Genomic DNA, 20,340 nt, shown 5'->3' with positions numbered 1-20,340 from the left:
TCTGGGTACACTTTCGGAGGAATCCTTTATCGAACTAAACAGTAACGCAGCACATCGATTTACTCTCATTCTCGCTCTCATGAACCATGGTCGATGACTTTGGAATCAACTCGGGCACTGCAGACAGTGCCACCATCAGCGATTTGAATTTCATTTATTTATATTCTGCATTCTGCATTCTGACGCGCTGATATTTAATATCAGACTAAGCAAAATACCAAAATCCGTTTGCCACGATTAGCTTCGAAGACTCTCCTAATTTATTTTTGATTTCCAGTGGATTTTTTAGAACAGCTTAATCTATATACATAAAAATGAATTTCTGTCTGTCTGACTCTTCTAGACTTGGAAACTACTGAACCGATCGGCGTGAAAATTCGTATGCAGAGGTTTTTGCGACCGGGGAAGGTTCTTAAGATAGTTCGAGACACCTCCCGGTTTGGAAAGGGGGCTGCCATACAAATGAAACAGAAATTTCTGCGTAACTCGATAACTTATCAGAGAATGAATCAATTTTAGGCGAAACGAAGTTCGTTCGGTCTGCTAGTGTTTTAATAAATTCAAATGTCAGGAATAATCAAAAACAAACCGCGTTAGAAGCGACCCCAGTATACTGGATTTTGTAGTTCTTCTCTATTTTGATCCTTTTTATTTTTTATTATTTGCATATAATTTTTTTTTTTCTGGAAGAATATATTTAGTTTTTCAAAGTTCTGTAATTATTTAATGCATATTTTGATTTATTTAAGAGAAATATTAATTTGTTAATACAAAAATTGCTTCTATAATTGTGACTTATTGGACATTTTGGTTTTGAACAATTTTGATTGCTAATATATATAGTTTGTTTAACAATTTTATTTTTTATTTCTACTTTCCACATTTTCTATGGGAATTTTAGAATCTTAATGTAAATTTATTTTCCTATCAAACTTAAGACTGTGTTCAATGATCCCATAATGAGATAATAAAAATAGTTGGTTTCTACGGCGCACAACGGCGGAAACCCAGACAAAACCTTATTTTTTTCGTTCGTTTCGTGAAAATCGTATTATTTTAAATTTCACACGTATATTAAATGAATTGATTCCAAAATTTGATGATTGTAGCTTGTAAATTTAATTTTTGGTGGCTTGTTGAAGTTGATGCTATAAAGCATCCCCAGAACAAATTTGTTCGGAAAAAGAAAATTTGACTAAATTGTTTTCGGGAACGATTCGGAACGATCTGGTATTATGTATTGAAATCTATTTTTGGTCTACTTTCTGGTGGTTTGTGTGATGATTTGCTCCTAGCTACTCCACAGCTGGAAATTGACTGCTTCAATGTTAGAATAAGGACGCTGTTAATGCTTCAGACCTTAAGGCTTGCGCCTCCAGAAGTACTCGAGTAGCATAGTATATGTTGGATAACAATTCAAACCTCAAAATGAATTTAGCATCCCAAAATTACTCCTTGGTAAAAAATTCGAACAACATATTAGGTTTTGTCCGGCTTTTATATGGGGGCCGCCACTGTGCGGCGCACAGCTCACGCCCTGTCATTTTTCAAAGTGTGATAAAAACTGAATGTTTGGGCTTCACAATTAGAAAATTGCAAAATTTCGGAATACTTTTGACAGTTTATCACCCATAAAATTGACTGATGACAGGTGTTTGTGGTATGGTTGAAAAAAAAATCAGAAATTATTTGGTCACAAAATAAGGATTTTCTGAAATGACGATTGATCGCTTGTTATTTCTTCTCAAATATTATTATTGTAACCAAACCATGTATACTCTCAGTTATAAGGGGCCCCATACACGCTCCGACGCGTTGTACAACTTTGACTCTACTCGGAGTAAAGTCGGGCCGTCTGTGGGCAAGTTGTACGACTGTCGGACAGTACAACTCCCCGACAGACGGTCCGACTTTACTCCGACCGAAGCAAATTTACTTGAGGCGGAGTCAAAGTTGTACTACATATCGGAGCGTGTATTAGGCCCCTAAGACAGTAACATGACAATATAAATTTTACAAAGTTTGGTAGTCTTCTGTCAAAGTAGAACTTGAAATCCAGATGTTTTGCACAACGTAAATGGAAAATTTCCAAAAATTTACCAAAAAAACATAACAACTTCTCCTTCTAAAATTCAGCTGACAAATTTTATATAATATTCGACGAAATGAATCCTCGTCTATACTCTTTTACAATATGGCGGCAAATCAGGATTTTGTTTGGGATGCAGCATTTGACTGACACATGAAACCCTTTTTTTTCAGAGCTTGAATCAATATATTGCAAATGTTAAATCATTAGAGAAAATATTAGCTTTATGCGCATCCAGTGAGTGAAACTCATTTGCTTTCAAATGTTTAACAGATATCACAAGCGTGTAAATTATAGAAAGATATCCATCAACAGCCGCCGTTCTTGCCCTTGTTGCAAAATAAATCAAAACTGTAAACAAGAAAAAAATCAACTAAAACCAAGAACATCGATTCTCTCGCCTAGCTGTAAGTGGTGGTCTGTATCGAAAAGTGGGACCTGCAGTGTCTCCCGATTCCACACTTGACACTTCCACAGGCTTCATACAATGTAGTTCCAACAAAATACAGCACATCGAACAAGTGGGAAAGTAATTGAGGGGCGTCACTTACCCTAGCACGTGAGTGAGTCGTTGCGGCATCGGGCCTATCGTGACCAGCCTGGGCCGATAGCTCATTGCCGCCTCCTGCTCCTGCTCCCCGCTGGTTGGCCGCCATAAACTCGTGCGACCGGTAGGCCAGCTCCGGGCATTTTTTCCTCCGTGGCAAGGGCGGTTCGTTGATCGAGGCTGGTGTCCGACAAAAATTGGGGCCGCAGGAAAGGGGTATACAAATAGAAATGAGTTAGACGAACATGTTTGAAATCATTTGGTTGGAATATGTGAAGCGCAACTATGCTAAAAAGCGTTTGTCACAACAAGGAGATTTAACGCCACTACAAATTAAATTAATTACTAGATGAATTTGGATACTTTCTCGATTGGGATTGATGATGATTTTTTTAATGGCAGAAGACGAAATAAATATTGAAGCATTCCAAACACATAACCACTAAATGCTTTCTATAGTGATATATCATTTACACCTAAATAACAAAATTAATCTAATTTCGTACAACCAATGTAGCTATGTCAATATTTTGCAATTCAACATTATAATAGAATTATTTGAAACTTGAAGTCTGAGCGATTTCTAGAAAATGATGACAACTTTCCTACGGAGGTAGCAGTACTGGTAACTATCCTTAATAAACATAATGATATAAAAATAAATGGAAAAGTGCGATTTTGTTATCGTAAATTCACTTCACTTTCTCCATAAAAATTTAATTGTTTCTCCATACACTATAATATCAAAACACTGGTCTTCACAATTAATGTTCAACGCCCGCTAAATTTACTACTGATTACAATAAATGAAACTTTGAGTATGTGTTTTAGAGTTATGTATTCATAAATGCGCGTTTCCCCTATTAAATTGTCACGCGATGACCTTCTCTACAAAGTGGATTGATGGACAACTTTTTTTTTCATTGATTACCTTACGTCATCTTGTCTACATATCATAACAAATTTGTTGCTCCTTTCTCCGGAAGCCTTGTATCTGCATTATATTTTAACAATGCGTGACTTAGTACCATTATGGCATTTTTACGACGGCGATGTCGTCATTTACTTTTCATCATGATTATAAATATAAACTACGGAAAAATCCGACAAACTCCTTTCGCTTTTCGTTGTTCTACGAGGAGAAAATCAGTTTGGACAACACCTCTAAACCCATCCCCAACGTTTATTGCATAGCCGCTTCACAATTTCAGTGGTGTGCAAAAATGGAATCATTCCACTGACTGAATTGCAACTGAGTAATGTGGGTTTGGCCCATATTGGCCCGACGAGTCATTGAATATATTGTACGTACAGAGACAAATTGGATGGAGCTCAGCATTCGAGATCCAGTTGTGAGGCCAACGGGAAACTTGATTCCAGAATCAAAAACTCGCTTATTAATTGTGGACAGTTAACTGTCTCAATGGAGTGCATTATGGAGGAATTCCTGAAGGAACTTCCGGAGGAATTCCTGGAGGAACTTCCGGAGGAATTCAAGGAGGAACTTCCGGAGGAATTTCCGAAGGAACTTTCGGGGGAATTTCTGAAGGAACTTCCGGAGGAATGGTGAAACACACGCATTAAAACTTCCGGAGGAATTCCGAAGGAATTCCTGGAGGAACTTCCGAAGGAACTTCCGGAGGAATTCCTGGAGGAACTTCCGGAGAAATTCCTGGAGGAACTTCCGGAGGAATTCCTGGAGGAACTTCTGGAGGAATTCCTGGAGGAACTTCCGGAGGGATTCCTGGAGGAACTTCCGGAGGGATTCCTGGAGGAACTACCGGAGGAACTTTCGGAGCAATTCCTGGAGGAACTTCCGGAGGAATTCCCGGAGGAACTTCCGGAGGAATTCCCGGAGGAACTTCCGGAGGAATTCCCGGAGGAACTTCCGGAGGAATTCCCGGAGGAACTTCCGTAGGCATTCCCGGAGGAACTTCCGTAGGAATTCCCGGAGGAACTTCCGTAGGAATTCCCGGAGGAACTTCCGTAGGAATTCCCGGAGGAACTTCCGTAGGAATTCCCGGAGGAACTTCCGGAGGAATTCCCGGAGGAACTTCCGGAGGAATTCCCGGAGGAACTTCCGGAGGAATTCCCGGAGGAACTTCCGGAGGAATTCCCGGAGGAACTTCCGGAAGAATTCCCGGAGGAATTCCCGGAGGAACTTCCGGAGGAATTCCCGGAGGAACTTCCGGAGGAATTCCCGGAGGAACTTCCGGAGGAATTCCCGGAGGAACTTCCGGAGGAATTCCCGGAGGAACTTCCGGAGGAATTCCCGGAGGAACTTCCGGAGGAATTCCCGGAGGAACTTCCGGAGGAATTCCCGGAGGAACTTCTGGAGGAATTCATGGTGGAACTTCCGGAGGAATTCCCGGAGGAACTTTCGGAGGAATTCCCGGAGGAACTTCCGGAGGAATTCCCGGAGGAACTTCCAGAGGAATTCCCGGAGGAACTTCCGGAGGAATTCCCGGAGGAACTTCCGGAGGAATTCCGGAGGAACTTCCGGAGCAATGATCGGAGTAACTTCCGGAGGACTTCCCGGAGGAACTTCCGGAGGAATTCCCGGAGGAACTTCCGGAGGAATTCCGGAGGAACTTCCGGAGGAATTCCCGGAGGAACTTCCGGAGGAATTCCCGGAGGAACTTCCGAGGAATTCGGAGGAACTTCCGGAGGAATTCCCGGAGGAACTTCCGGAGGAATTCCCGGAGGAACTTCCGGAGGAATTCGGAGGAACTTCCGGAGGAATTCCCGGAGGAACTTCCGGAGGAATTCCCGGAGGAACTTCGGAGGAATTCCGGAGGAACTTCCGGAGGAATTCCCGGAGGAACTTCCGGAGGAATTCGGAGGAACTTCCGGAGGAATTCCCGGAGGAACTTCCGGAGGAATTCCCGGAGGAACTTCCGGAGGAATTCCCGGAGGAACTTCCGGAGGAATTCCCGGAGGAACTTCCGGAGGAATTCCCGGAGGAACTTCCGGAGGAATTCCCGGAGGAACTTCCGGAGGAATTCCCGGAGGAACTTCCGGAGGAATTCCCGGAGGAACTTCCGGAGGAATTCCCGGAGGAACTTCCGGAGGAATTCCCGGAGGAACTTCCGGAGGAATTCCCGGAGGAACTTCCGGAGGAATTCCCGGAGGAACTACCGGAGGAATTCCCGGAGGAACTTCCGGAGGAATTCCCGGAGGAACTTCCGGAGGAATTCCCGGAGGAACTTCCGGAGGAATTCCCGGAGGAACTTCCGGAGGAATTCCCGGAGGAACTTCCGGAGGAACTTCCGGAGGAATTCCCGGAGGAACTCCCGGAGGAACTTCTGGAGGAACTTCCGGAGGAATTCCCGGAGGAACTTCCGGAGGAATAGCCGGAGGAACTTCCGGAGGAATTCCCGGGGGAACTTCCGGAGGAATTCCCGGGGGAACTTCCGGAGGAATTCCCGGGGGAACTTCCGGAGGAATTCCCGGGGGAACTTCCGGAGGAATTCCCGGGGGAGCTTCCGGAGGAATTCCCGGGGGAGCTTCCGGAGGAATTCCCGGGGGAACTTCCGGAGGAATTCCTGGAGGAACTTCCGGAGGAATTCCCGAGGAACTTCCGGAGGAATTCCCGGGGGAACTTCCGGAGGAATTCCCGGAGGAACTTCCGGAGGAATTCCCGGGGGAACTTCCGGAGGAATTCCCGGGGGAACTTCCGGAGGAATTCCCGGGGGAACTTCCGGAGGAATTCCCGGAGGAACTTCGGAGGAATTCCGGAGGAACTTCCGGAGGAATTCCCGGAGGAACTTCCGGAGGAATTCCGGAGGAACTTCCGGAGGAATTCCCGGAGGAACTTCCGGAGGAATTCCCGGAGGAACTTCCGGAGGAATTCCCGGAGGAACTTCCGGAGGAATTCCGGTCGGAAGTGCGGCGGGAAGTTCCGGAGGGAAGCTCTCGGGGGTCGCCGGAGCAATACAAAGAGGAACTTCCGGAGGAATTCCCGGAGGAACTTCCGGAGGAATTCCCGGAGGAACTTCCGGAGGAATTCCCGGAGGAACTTCCGGAGGAATTCCCGGAGGAACTTCCGGAGGAATTCCCGGAGGAACTTCCGGAGGAATGCCCGGAGGAACTCCCGGAGGAATTCCCGGAGGAACTTCCGGAGGAATTCCCGGAGGAACTTCCGGAGGAATTCGTGGAGGAACTTCCGGAGGAATTGCCGGAGGAACTTCCGGAGGAATTCCCGGAGGAACTTCCGGAGGAATTCCCGGAGGAACTTCCGGAGGAATTCCCGGAGGAACTTCCGGAGGAATTCCCGGAGGAACTTCCGGAGGAATTCCCGGAGGAACTTCCGGAGGAATTCCCGGAGGAACTTCCGGAGGAATTCCCGGAGGAACTTCCGGAGGAACTTCCGGAGGAATTCCCGGAGGAACTTCCGGAGGAATTCCCGGAGGAATTCCCGGAGGAACTTCCGGAGGAATTCCCGGAGGAACTTCCGGAGGAATTCCCGGAGGAACTTCCGGAGGAATTCCCGGAGGAACTTCCGGAGGAACTTCCGGAGGAATTCCCGGAGGAACTTCCGGAGGAATTCCCGGAGGAACTTCCGGAGGAATTCCCGGAGGAACTTCCGAGGGATTTCCCTGAGGAACTTCCGGAGGAATTCCCGGAGGAACTTCCGGAGGAATTCCCGGAGGAACTTCCGGAGGAATTCCCGGAGGAACTTCCGGAGGAATTCCCGGAGGAACTTCCGGAGGAATTGGCGGAGGAGCTTCCGGAGGAATTCCCGGAGGAACTTCCGGAGGAATTCCCGGAGGAACTTCCGGAGGAATTCCCGGAGGAACTCCCGGAGGAATTCCCGGAGGAACTTCCGGAGGAATTCCCGGAGGAACTTCCGGAGGAATGACCGGAGGACGTTCCGGAGGAATTCCCGGAGGAACTTCCGGAGGAATTCCCGGAGGAACTTCCGGAGGAATTCGGAGAACTTCCGGAGGAATTCGGAGGAACTTCCGGAGGAATTCCGGAGGAACTTCCGGAGGAATTCCCGGAGGAACTTCCGGAGGAATTCCCGGAGGAACTTCCGGAGGAATTCCGGAGGAACTTCCGGAGGAATTCGGAGGAACTTCCGGAGGAATTCCCGGAGGAACTTCCGGAGGAATTCGGAGGAACTTCCGGAGGAATTCCCGGAGGAACTTCCGGAGGAATTCGGAGGAACTTCGGAGGAATTCCGGAGGAACTTCCGGAGGAATTCCCGGAGGAACTTCCGGAGGAATTCCGAGGAACTTCCGGAGGAATTCCGGAGGAACTTCCGGAGGAATTCCGGAGGAACTTCCGGAGGAATTCCCGGAGGAACTTCCGGAGGAATTCCCGGAGGAACTGCTGGAGGAATTCGTGGAGGAACTTCGGAGGAATTCCCGGAGGAACTTCCGGAGGAATTCCGGAGGAACTTCCGGAGGAATTCCCGGAGGAACTTCCGGAGGAATTCGGAGGAACTTCCGGAGGAATTCCCGGAGGAACTTCCGGAGGAATTCCCGGAGGAACTTCCGGAGGAACTTCCGGAGGAATTCCCGGAGGAACTTCCGGAGGAATTCGGAGGAACTTCCGGAGGAATTCGGAGGAACTTCCGGAGGAATTCCCGGAGGAACTTCCGGAGGAATTCGGAGGAACTTCTGGAGGAATTCCGGAGGAACTTCCGGAGGAATTCCCGGAGGAACTTCCGGAGGAATTCCCGGAGGAACTTCCGGAGGAATTCCTGAGGAACTTCGGAGGAATTCCCGGAGGAACTTCCGGAGGAATTCGGAGGAACTTCCGGAGGAATTCCGGAGGAACTTCCGGAGGAATTACCGGAGGAACTTCCGGAGGAATTCCGGAGGAACTTCCGGAGGAATTCCCGCAGGAACTTCCGGAAGAATTCCCGGGGGAACTTTCGGAGGAATCCTCGAGGAAATTCCGGAGGAATTCCTGGGGGAACTTCCGGAAAAATTCCCGGGGGAACTTCCGGAGAAATTCCCGGGGGAACTTACGGAGAAATTCCCGGAGGAACTTCCGGAGGAATTCCCGGAGGAACTTGCGGAGGAATTCCCGGAGGAACTTCCGGAGGAATTCCCGGAGGAACTTCCGGAGGAATTCCCGGAGGAACTTCCGGAGGAATTCCTGGAGGAACTTCCGGAGGAATTCCTGGAGGAACTTCCGGTGGGATTCCTGGAGGAACTTCCGGAGGGATTCCTGGAGGAACTTCCGGTGGGATTTCTGGAGGAACTTCCGGAGGGATTCCTGGAGGAACTACCGGAGGAACTTTCGGAGCAATTCCTGGAGGAACTTCCGGAGGAATTCCCGGAGGAACTTCCGGAGGAATTCCCGGAGGAACTTCCGTAGGCATTCCCGGAGGAACTTCCGTAGGAATTCCCGGAGGAACTTCCGTTGGAATTCCCGGAGGAACTTCCGTAGGAATTCCCGGAGGAACTTCCGTAGGAATTCCCGGAGGAACTTCCGTAGGAATTCCCGGAGGAACTTCCGTAGGAATTCCCGGAGGAACTTCCGTAGGAATTCCCGGAGGAACTTCCGGAGGAATTCCCGGAGGAATTCCCGGATGAACTTCCGGAGGAATTTCCGGAGGAATTTCCGGAGGAATTCCCGGAGGAACTTCCGGAGGAATTCCCGGAGGAACTTCCGGAGGAACTTCCGGAGGAATTCCCGGAGGAACTTCCGGAGGAATTCCTGGAGGAACTTCCGGAGGAATTCCCGGAGGAACTTCCGGAGGAATTCCCGGAGGAACTTCCGGAGGAATTCCCGGAGGAACTTCCGGAGGAATTCCCGGAGGAACTTCCGGAGGAATTCCAGGAGGAACTTCCGGAGGAATTCCCGGAGGAACTTCCGGAGGAATTCCCGGAGGAACTTCGGAGGAATTCGGAGGAACTTCCGGAGGAATTCTGGAGGAACTTCCGGAGGAATTCCCGGAGGAACTTCCGGAGGAATTCCCGGAGGAACTTCCGGAGGAATTCCCGGAGGAACTTCCGGAGGAATTCCCGGAGGAACTTCCGGAGGAATTCCCGGAGGAATTCCCGGAGGAACTTCCGTAGGCATTCCCGGAGGAACTTCCGTAGGAATTCCCGGAGGAACTTCCGTTGGAATTCCCGGAGGAACTTCCGTAGGAATTCCCGGAGGAACTTCCGTAGGAATTCCCGGAGGAACTTCCGTTGGAATTCCCGGAGGAACTTCCGTAGGAATTCCCGGAGGAATTCCCGGATGAACTTCCGGAGGAATTTCCGGAGGAATTTCCGGAGGAATTCCCGGAGGAACTTCCGGAGGAATTCCCGGAGGAACTTCCGGAGGAATTCCTGGAGGAACTTCCGGAGGAATTCCCGGAGGAATTCCCGGAGGAACTTCCGGAGGAATTCCCGGAGGAACTTCCGGAGGAATTCCCGGAGGAACTTCCGGAGGAATTCCCGGAGGAACTTGCGGAGGAATTCCCGGAGGAACTTCCGGAGGAATTCCCGGAGGAATTTCTGGAGGAATTCCTGGAGGAACTTCCGGAGGGATTCCTGGAGGAACTTCCGGAGGGATTCCTGGAGGAACTTCCGGAGGGATTCCTGGAGGAGCTACCGGAGGAACTTTCGGAGCAATTCCTGGAGGAACTTCAGGAGGAATTCCCGGAGGAACTTCCGGAGGAATTCCCGGAGGAACTTCCGGAGGAATTCCCGGAGGAACTTCCGGAGGAATTCCCGGAGGAACTTCCGGAGGAATTCCCGGAGGAACTTCCGGAGGAATTCCCGGAGGAACTTCCGGAGGAATTCCGGAGGAACTTCCGAGGAATTCCGGAGGAACTTTCAGAGGAATTCCAGGAGGAACTTCCGGAGGAATTCCCGGAGGAACTTCCGGAGGAATTCCCGAAGGAACTTCCGGAGGAATTCCCGAAGGAACTTTCGGAGGAATTCCCGGAGGAACTTCCGGAGGAATTCCCGGAGGAACTTCCGGAGGAATTCCCGGAGGAACTTCCGGAGGAATTCCCGGAGGAACTTCCGGAGGAATTCCCGGAGGAACTTCCGGAGGAATTCCCGGAGGAACTTCCGAGGAATTCCCCGAGGAACTTCCGGGGAAATTCCGGAGGAACTTCCGGAGGAATTCCCGGAGGAACTTCCGGAGGAATTCGGAGGAACTTCCGGAGGAATTCCCGGAGGAACTTCCGGAGGAATTCCGGAGGAACTTCCGGAGGAATTCGGAGGAACTTCCGGAGGAATTCCCGAGGAACTTCCGAGGAATTCCCGGAGGAACTTCCGGAGGAATTCGGAGGAACTTCGGAGGAATTCCCGGAGGAACTTCCGGAGGAATTCCCGGAGGAACTTCCGGAGGAATTCCCGGAGGAACTTCCGGAGGAATTCCCGGAGGAACTTCCGGAGGAATTCCCGGAGGAACTTCCGGAGGAATTCCCGGAGGAACTTCCGGAGGAATTCCCGGAGGAACTTCCGGAGGAATTCCCGGAGGAACTTCCGGAGGAACTTCCGGAGGAACTTCCGGAGGAATTCCCGGAGGAACTTCCGGAGGAACTTCCGGAGGAATTCCCGGAGGAACTTCCGGAGGAACTTCCGGAGGAATTCCCGGAGGAACTTCCGGAGGAATTCCCGGAGGAACTTCCGGAGGAATTCCCGGAGGAACTCCCGGAGGAATTCCCGGAGGAACTTCCGGAGGAATTCCCGGAGGAACTTCCGGAGGAATTCCCGGAGGAACTTCCGAAGAATTTCCTGGAGGAACTTTCTAATGATTTCGTGGAGGAACTTCCGAAGAAATTCCGAAGTTTTGTTGATGTTTGAAACTATTTCACCCCTAATCACGTCGCCAATCACCAGCTGCCATAAAATGTTTCAAGACGCCGCCGCCGGTAAAATTCCAATCGGCGTTGATACCCCAGAAAGAATAATGGTGTTGTTGGAGATCGCATGGTTCACAACTGCGTGGTCGGACACCCGCATCAGAGAATTTCAATTTGATTTTTTTGGCATATCGGTGTCCATGCTACTCATAGTAGAAGGAGTAGCCTGTTCGCAAAACCAATGGGAAAGAACAGAATTTGAAAGTTATCGCCAGGTTGCGACAATTATTATGAAAAGTGTGGAAGTATGCGAGGGCTGTTTGAGAATAATAACTAGTCTGGCTTTGCAGTACAATACCAAGCTCAACAGAATCACGAGAGCGTTCACTGGGATGATGGAAATCACACCCAACTCGTTATCCATTCTGAAAAATTGTGCTGATCCATTCGAACGAATCTGTTTACGTTGCTTAGGCACCTACTCTCCAAACGCACCAAACGGGGTCAATTAAGGCAATTCTCGAATGAAACACTATTTGCCCCGGTGCCAAAAGTTGACAGAGTTGAGTGGTTGCCAAAAGTATTGCACTCCGCTGTAGTCATGCAATGCCGATGCTGATGGATTCTGTGGATGGCAAAGTCTGCCTGAATGCAGATCTGTGGAAAATGGGCTATCGCATGAAACCACTTTGAACGGAGCGTCAAAATAGGGTCAACCTCAGCTGAATTAAGCGGAATATTATGGCGATGCAGATGTAGGGTTCTGTTCAGTATACAGATGATAATAAAGGGCATCAACATATATGGGATTAAAGCTTAAGATGATGAATTCCGATCATAAACTGCTGATAGTCATCCGATTCCATAACAAATGGCTCCATTGTGTGCAGATGGTATTTATTCCAATGATAATAAATTTAGCGACAACATTCGTCCTTCACAATGGTGTGCCTGTTTTTCTCATTTCTTACCCAAATACACACATTCAATCAATCGTGGTAGAATATTTCCATCATGCGATTCACAATTAATTTCCAGAAACACCTACACCGAATGGTATTGATATGAACGATATATGTACGCTTTTCGTTCCGGAGTAGATGCCTTTGCTGACGCAGACGCACACTGGGGCAGTTCTTGTCGTTCTTAGAGTAAAAATACTAAGGAAATTCAATTCTTTGGGCATAACTATCTACCAAAAGAAGACTTGGCAAATATATACTTTGGTTGATAATACTAAAAGTAATTCTTTGCTGGCTCTATCTGAACGTCCTTTGCTGTGAGAAGCATACTGTCGATTTTTTATGCTCTATGCCTTGCCTTTCCATTTATTTTCCGAAGCAAACGTTCAAGAATGCTGGATATTTTGTTGATCGAAACAAAGTTTCTGAGCCCTGGTGTTATGACGACGGAAAACTTCGTAAACCGTTCCGTCCAATTCGCCGTTCCATAAAGTGATTGATGATGTAACACGTCTCGTCGTCGTCGTCTTTGGGTTTGGGGCCCTTTGCTTTGCCCACGGCACTTTTGTTTGTTCCACTGAATAAAGTTGATTCATCGTTCGCTACATCCAAGCTGGGCTCCAAGACCAGTTGTGCAAAACCAAAAAAAAAAGCCAAGTATCGACTATTTATTCTACCCGGTTCGATTCGGACAGATCCAGCGACGTTTATTTTCATGGTGGAACTTTTCCAGCCCATCGGTTATCGTTGGGAATTAAATGGATTTAATATTTGAAGCCTTTCTGTAGGCATTTCCGTATGAAGCAATAAGACATAATAATATTTTCTTTATTCAACACATGGGTCGAGCTAAATATTTGATCTACCAATAAATGTAAGTGAATAGATAAGGGCGGCCACAATATGAAGTTCATATTCAACGGTTGGAGGCAGTACAGAGAAAGTTTTTAAGATTTTCTGTGAGCAACCTTGGATGGAGAGAAGAGTTACCGGAGTATGAGAATCTCTGCTCGTTATTTGACCTCGACACCATCAGTAGCAGACACAAGATTGCTGACATCGTCTTTTTCTGTAGCATCTTGAGAGGGCGAATTAGTAGCCCATATCTCTATAACCGGCTCAACTTCAATACTAGCCCGGTTACTGTTCGTCGTCGGAGGGTCTTCGATCCTCCATTTAGATCAAGGAACTACACGCAGCACGAGCCTACCAGCAGGTTCATGACTGAATTTAACAGACTACAAGATGTAATTTCTACAAACATGACAACAGATGTAATTCGTGATAGATTAAGATTATTTTTAAGAGGACAATTGTATATGTGACAACAATTATGTGTATAATGTATAAGTAGGGTAACGGGCTTACAGCCTATAGTCCAATAAAATCAAATCAAAGAGCGATGAGTAAATCTGATACTTTATTTCATCATGTGAAGCTTCAGCACAGCTCAAATTCGTCATCAATAATTATTTCATAAGATCAATTTCTCCTTTAGCGGCATGTTACTAAAAACTACGGCTACAATGCAAGACCATGCCAAGTTTTCTCGCATCCATAAAAGCATCATCGTATTAGCCACATGACAAACGAATGTAAAAATGGAGACCTCGCAGGAAATGTTTAATGAACACTAAATTTAACACTTAAGTGTGTCACTGCTTGAAAGACGGTGACAATGTCGTGTGTAAATGCTTTTATCTTCCTTTCGGTAGACTAATGCAAATAGGCATATTCTCGTGAGTTGAAAATTCAAACGACTTCTAATCGAATAAAAACGTCTATCGAAATTTGCGACATCTTGCCTGCGGAACGGGGCTCAAATTTGATCCTCATTGTTGTTCACACCTTTAGGAACCCATTACCATCAATCTTGCGCAAAAGCGGCATCTCACATCATTTAATCCATGTCAAAATTCTCCTTTTCACTCGAGATGCAGGTTTCTACATCAACCCAAGGACGGTGCTTTCTCACCAGTAGTCATCCCCGGAATGATGGGGTGGTATGAGGTTAGAGACTTTCTGTGACATTGTCACCGGAAATGCCGTCTGACGTTCTGACATCAGCCGTGTATTTTAGCCTATGGTATGCTAAGTCAAATATTTGCAGGTGGGTTTCCCTTACATGTCACAGTCATTTTTTGTGTTATTCCCAAGCCTTCGAACGTAGAATTATATCATGTTTCGTGTCAACAATACGTGGAATGGTTTTGCGCATCTCCTATAGGGTGGGCAGTATTTCAGATTCATATTCTAGCCTTGCTTCTCGTGTTGGGATTGTGTAATTATCAATTATTTGGTGCATGGTGAGTGAGTCTTACCATTTGAACTGACGTGACAAGGTCACAAAATATACATAACCAGCATATACCACATTTTTTATTCGAACCTTCTAAAATCTGTGTAAAATCTCCGAAAATACAAAAATGCTAGATTCTGATTGAAAGAGTAAATCACGTGGAATTAAGCATAATTTAATACATACCGTGATCCAGAGTAATAATGGGTTACTGTTTCAATAACTTAGATTGCTTGGAAATCAAATTAGCCAACATCAGAAAGAATGAAACATAAAATATTATTTTTATCATCTTCTAATTCAACATCCATTCTGCTCGTGAGAGCAAGGATTCATTGTCACCTCCAATAACGGAAGTACACAAAAGATAAGAGTTGACTGCCATTCGTAACAATACAGGCGGCTAAGCTGATGGTATAATAATGTTAGCGTCCCGCTGCTGGAAGGGTCCCCTAATGGACCAAGTTAAATTATCCTAACGCATCGTCATCGAGGGTGAGAATGAGTCAAGCTTTCTTGGTGGGTAACCTGGAGGTCAAAAGTCAAAACCGTTCAAATATGGTTCACATAAATCTGTCGTTTGATCCATGAGCAATTCTTAGTATAGCTGATATCGATTCTCACTCACTCTTTCGTCCAAAGCTGACCCCTGCGACCCGTTGTCACCCTCAATGACGGTAACTTAGTTTATTATATGATGACGAAATTATTTTCGTAAAGCCATTTATGGGTACATTGTGCCTTACAATAAAATATCAATTTTGGTGGCCATTTCTGTAGACTCTAAAAGATGGGCAAATTTGTCAACTACAGACATGGCATGTATTTCCGTCCATCGTCGTTGGAGCTAAAACCAACGAAAGCAATGTAAATTTGCTGGAACTCCACTATAGCAGAACGTTTCTCACGAGCTTACGATTTGGTACGGATGAGTTTGTCAAAAAACTGTATCTGTTAATGGTTTTCGAGGCTACGACGAAAAGACGTAAATGCCAGATCCTACAAACCTATAAACGATTTTTTCTACCGTCTTGAAAAATGTTTTCTAATCAAAATTGAAAAATCCGTGTAAAATAGTTTTACGATTTCTTGCCGAATGATGCAAAATAGAACAACTTTACCAACATTTTGCATGGACTTGAAAAAATCAATGTTAAAACAAAATCGGGCAGGGTAAAAACCCAATAATGGAGGAACTAAGCACGTACCACCATTATTTGTTAGTTTACATCAAGGGAATACTTCATTTTACTTACCACAAGTATGCATAAGGAAATACATCTATTGTGTTTTAGTTGCAGCCGCATCCACTATTGTTATCTTAACCCTTTATAAGGCAGACGAATCTAAACAATAAATTAACAAAAACAACAATAGGACACACATTGACTTGGTATTAAACTCAAATGTATGTTTGTTATACATTAAACAGTTCAGAAACATTGAAAAATTGGTGGCAATATAGTTGCCACTGCCCGCCAAGCGGTAAAACATTGGTGGCAATATAGTTGCCACTGCCCGCGAAGCGGGACAACATTGGTGGCAATATAGTTGCCACTGCCCGGCAAGCGGGAAAACAGGCAACAACAAAAATATAAAAATATTTTTAAAAATTTGGTTTTACCTAGAACCAGTCAAATCAAGGTACGTTACATTTTTTGGTGAAGAGTCCTAGTCAGAAAACGCATTATAAGTGAAAAAAAAAAATTTCCCTTTTTTTCTCCTAAGGGGGGACCCTTGGGAAAAAAACACAATTTCGTAGAAAATCCAAAAACCAAATATACAGAAAGGCAAAGCTTTTTTCACGCTAATCACGTAGTAATCTAACACAGGAGATTCAAAATAATTGATACCAACGGGAAAAAATATATCATTGTCGTTTTTTTAACGAATTATAACTGAAAATCCTTCTTCCACTCGAAACTTACGATCTGTTCGTATAAAACCTGTTCTCAAATTGACATTTCCATTTTTTTATGGCTCAAATTCATCTGGGGTGTTACTAGGAAGCAAATAAAGTTACTACATGTGAAATAATAAGTAGAGCTCTTGTTAATAAATAGAAAAACATATTATTTGTTGGTGACAATATAGGGGGAATGACGGCTTTGGCAGGTTTTGTTCTATTATTGGCAGGGGGGGGTTTTATGACTGACTAGGCTCAAATTTGGCCTAAACATTCTTTGCATATCAAAGAATATTGTGGCCAAATTTCATAAAATTTGGTCGACAAAAACCCCCCTGCCAATAATAGAACAAAACCTGCCAAAGCCGTCTTTCCCTCTAGTTGCCACTGCCTTATAAAGGGTTAAGTAATCCAATTATTGGTACAGTGATCCAATAGTCACGATATTTTTTTAGTTCCTGCTCCTAGCTGCGAGAAAAGGATAAGGTATTCCCGTTTTTGAGAGAAATCCAAACCAAGTTTTTTTTTATTTCGTCTAATGCCAGGTACACAAATAAGGCAATCCATAAGACAGTTGCGAACAGCTGACGATTTTTGTTTACCTTGATTATTTAACAGATTCTGACCGGACTGACAGAACAATTCAAAGGAAATTGTTAAGCGCGGTTTACACCAGAAGTGAGTTCCGTTCAACTGCATACACACTTTGTTTTGATTTCGATTGTCAGTCCCATCGCTGAATGTCCTCATGGATAGCCTAATTGATAGGTTAGGTACATGGGTTGCTGCGTTTCAAACGTAGATTTTGTGAAAAAAAAAAAACAACAGTACCTTAACCATCCAGTTTTTCGCGAGCGGTAATGGCCACCTGGCCTGCGGGTTAACCTCTGATTTGACGTTTCTGGAGGTCAACTGCACCCACCATTCGAGCGTTTTAATCAATGTGGTATATAAGAAGTCTTGAATTCACTGAATCAGCACCTTCTTATATGCAACATTGGTCAGAATGCTCGGAGTGGTGGGTGCAGTTGATCTCCACAAACGTCAAATCAGAGACTGACCCACAGGCAAGTTGGCGACCATAACCGCTCGCGGAAAACTGGATAGAAACACTCATGACTATCGGATCTTTTGCCCTTTAAGGTCAAACTGTCCAGAATCCAAATAAATTTAACCTCTCGTTTTCTGAGGCACCAATCTCATCATACAAGCAACGAACAACTGTCATTTTTTTAATTTAGCATTGCTGCGTTGCAGCAAACGTAGAATAAGAAGATGACAGTTGCTCGTTGCTTCAGTATTAAAGTGGTGCCCATGAAAACGCGAGGTGGAACAACATTGGATTCCGAAAAGTTCGTCTTTATGCATTTAAAATAATCCAGGATGATTGTTTCTCTTAGTCGTCTATTTGGCACTTATCTGTGACTGCGATCAAAAGTAACTGGGCGAGTTAATTTATTGATGTCACAGTTAAAATTTCTGAAAATTACACGACATGGAAATATTTTAACCCATGTTTTTCTGTTTAATAGGTTTGATAACCTCTAATTTTACATCGAACTTTTTCGTGTACGCAATATTGAATACAAGCTCCACATTAATGATAATTAGTAATTTTGAAAAGTGATGGAAAAATGAGATGAATCGAATGGAGCCTTTTTGTTACATCATATATTCTGTAACATGTTTATACTGTGTACAGTATAGCGCTTCGATGGGGACCAGTACACTAATTTAACCGGTGCTAGCGAAATTGGTACTTGTCACATTGTGTAAATGTTTCAGGAGACGCATTTTCCCAAAAACATCGAATAATAAATGCAAATTTGCAGTTTTCTGCAGCTCTACTGTACCAACATGTTATGTGACTAAAGATAGTAATGAGAAATTAGCGATGTTTCTTAACAAATTTCAAGTTTATTGGAACAAAATGCACATGTACCACTATTAATAGGAACAAAATGAAACAAAAACCGAAAGTCGTTGCCAGTAATAGTTGCACATGTACATTTATAAAATTATTCTAAACGGCAGTAAATCCTCTTGAAATTCAAAATAGGGTTAAAATCTGTTGCAAACACATCCATGTTGCCGAATTTTCATTTAAATAAGCTGATTTTAGTGGTTGGAACTAGGGATCCTATATTAAGAGATGTGCGAATACTTTTCCAGACAATTTAGCAACGCTGTTACTTTCGTAAACAAACGCTGCCAGCACTTGCCGTGGCGCAAAATGTTGGAGCTCGAACATGACTTTGCGCATAATGGCATTTTCAGATTTCGTTATCTAACGTCCAACAGTGCATTATCACTAGAATAAAAGTACAATACAAATGAACAAAGTACCATGCATGAACTAGACGACTTCATCTTGCCAATGTAAAACAAATTGTTTATTCGACAAAACTTTTCGTATTTTTTTTTTTTCATTATAATCGCAATACCTTTCAATCCGCAGCAATAACAATGTTCATTTGGCTCAGCTTCTGACAGCTCTCAATGTTCGATTGGCTCAAGATGGCCGCTTTCGCATATCTCTGAATGTAGGATCCCTAGTTGGAACGGTACATGTACCATTTTTCTGGCAACGAAATGGCCATTGTGATATATACCAGAAATTAAAATGTGCATATCTCTAGATTTAGTTGCCCAAAATCACTTTTTCGTTATTACCTTACTAGATCTTTGCAAATAGAAAACGTTGGTGTAAAAAACTCAAAATTGGCAAAAATGGATTATGTATCACTTTTGCCGGCACCGGTTCAATTGTTACTACTCCGTGATAGACCAGATTGCAATTGCACTGGGATCCAGTGAATGGAGCATGGCCACGTCTACGGTCTTTCAAGGATGGGAATTACATGATTTTGCAGTCAGTCGCCCACTGCAATCCGTGCTCTGCACTTGAAATTTATCGGAATATGTGAGTAAGGATCCTATGGCAAAGGTTCGTCTTGGTTAACGGGTTGCCAATATAATAAGATAGAAATGATTAAGTATTCCTATTGGACGCAGGACGCAGAATGCTAGAATAGTCCAGTTAAAGCTGTGGGATAGAAGCTGGAAACAGTATGAACTCTTTCTCCAATTCTACAGATTGCTAGAGTATGAGAAGTATACGGAAAGATACAAAGTAGTAGAATAAAGCGGGCCTGGGATGAACCCACGACCCTATGTGAATGACCCTGGACAAAAAAAAAACAATATTTTTTAATAACTTTAAAACGCAATGACCGATCGGGCCAATTTTCAATCCGCGTCGATTGCATCCTGTTGCGAGCGAATCTGATAATGCCAAGTACCAAAAATTGTGGCTCACTGCGAAATGGTGAGTTGACATCTGGGAAGGAGCGACCTACACAGCTCTGATCCTCACACGTTCCAATCTCACCCTTCCACGGGTCTTCCGATGACAATTGACCGCCAGCTAAGGGTTGCGTACTTAGCTGGTAGTGCAGCCTGGGCACTGTTGTCCTTCTGACATCAGCTAGAGTGAGTGGGTGCGACCAAGGGGACCATCGTCCCTAACCCCTAATCCCAAGGCGTTAAGCTACCCGTGCCGAGGGGATGCATGGCCAGGGGAAAGAAATAATAAGCTAGGCCTCTAACGGAGCCTGTGGGGTACCTGGGCGGGCACCCTCCACCGTAATTGCCGCTTACCGCGTCATGCTGGGCTCTGGCGTGGTGGACCTCTTTTCCCGAGCAACTCGTGGGACCAAAATGGAAAACCAAGTCAATTCTTCAATTAGTGGTAGTAGTGTAGGCGACAACCCCTT

At 45.2% G+C, this 20,340-nt stretch overlaps 1 protein-coding gene across 2 annotated transcripts in view; it reads right to left on the bottom strand.

Annotated features, from left to right (window-relative positions):
* Positions 1–20,340, bottom strand: part of LOC134227293 (probable serine/threonine-protein kinase DDB_G0272282) — a 195,722-nt gene that overhangs the window by 83,883 nt on the left and 91,499 nt on the right. For both annotated transcript variants that reach the window (XM_062708670.1, XM_062708678.1), the window contains exon 5: positions 2,641–2,816. In XM_062708670.1, coding sequence (XP_062564654.1) covers positions 2,641–2,816 — 176 coding nt within the window. The remainder of the gene's footprint in view (positions 1–2,640; positions 2,817–20,340) is intronic.

Source organism: Armigeres subalbatus, chromosome 1 (genome assembly GCF_024139115.2).
Source record: "Armigeres subalbatus isolate Guangzhou_Male chromosome 1, GZ_Asu_2, whole genome shotgun sequence".
Classification (NCBI taxonomy): Eukaryota; Metazoa; Arthropoda; class Insecta; order Diptera; family Culicidae; genus Armigeres; species Armigeres subalbatus.
Note: the sequence above shows the minus strand (reverse complement) of the source record. Positions and strands in the feature narration are given on the sequence as shown.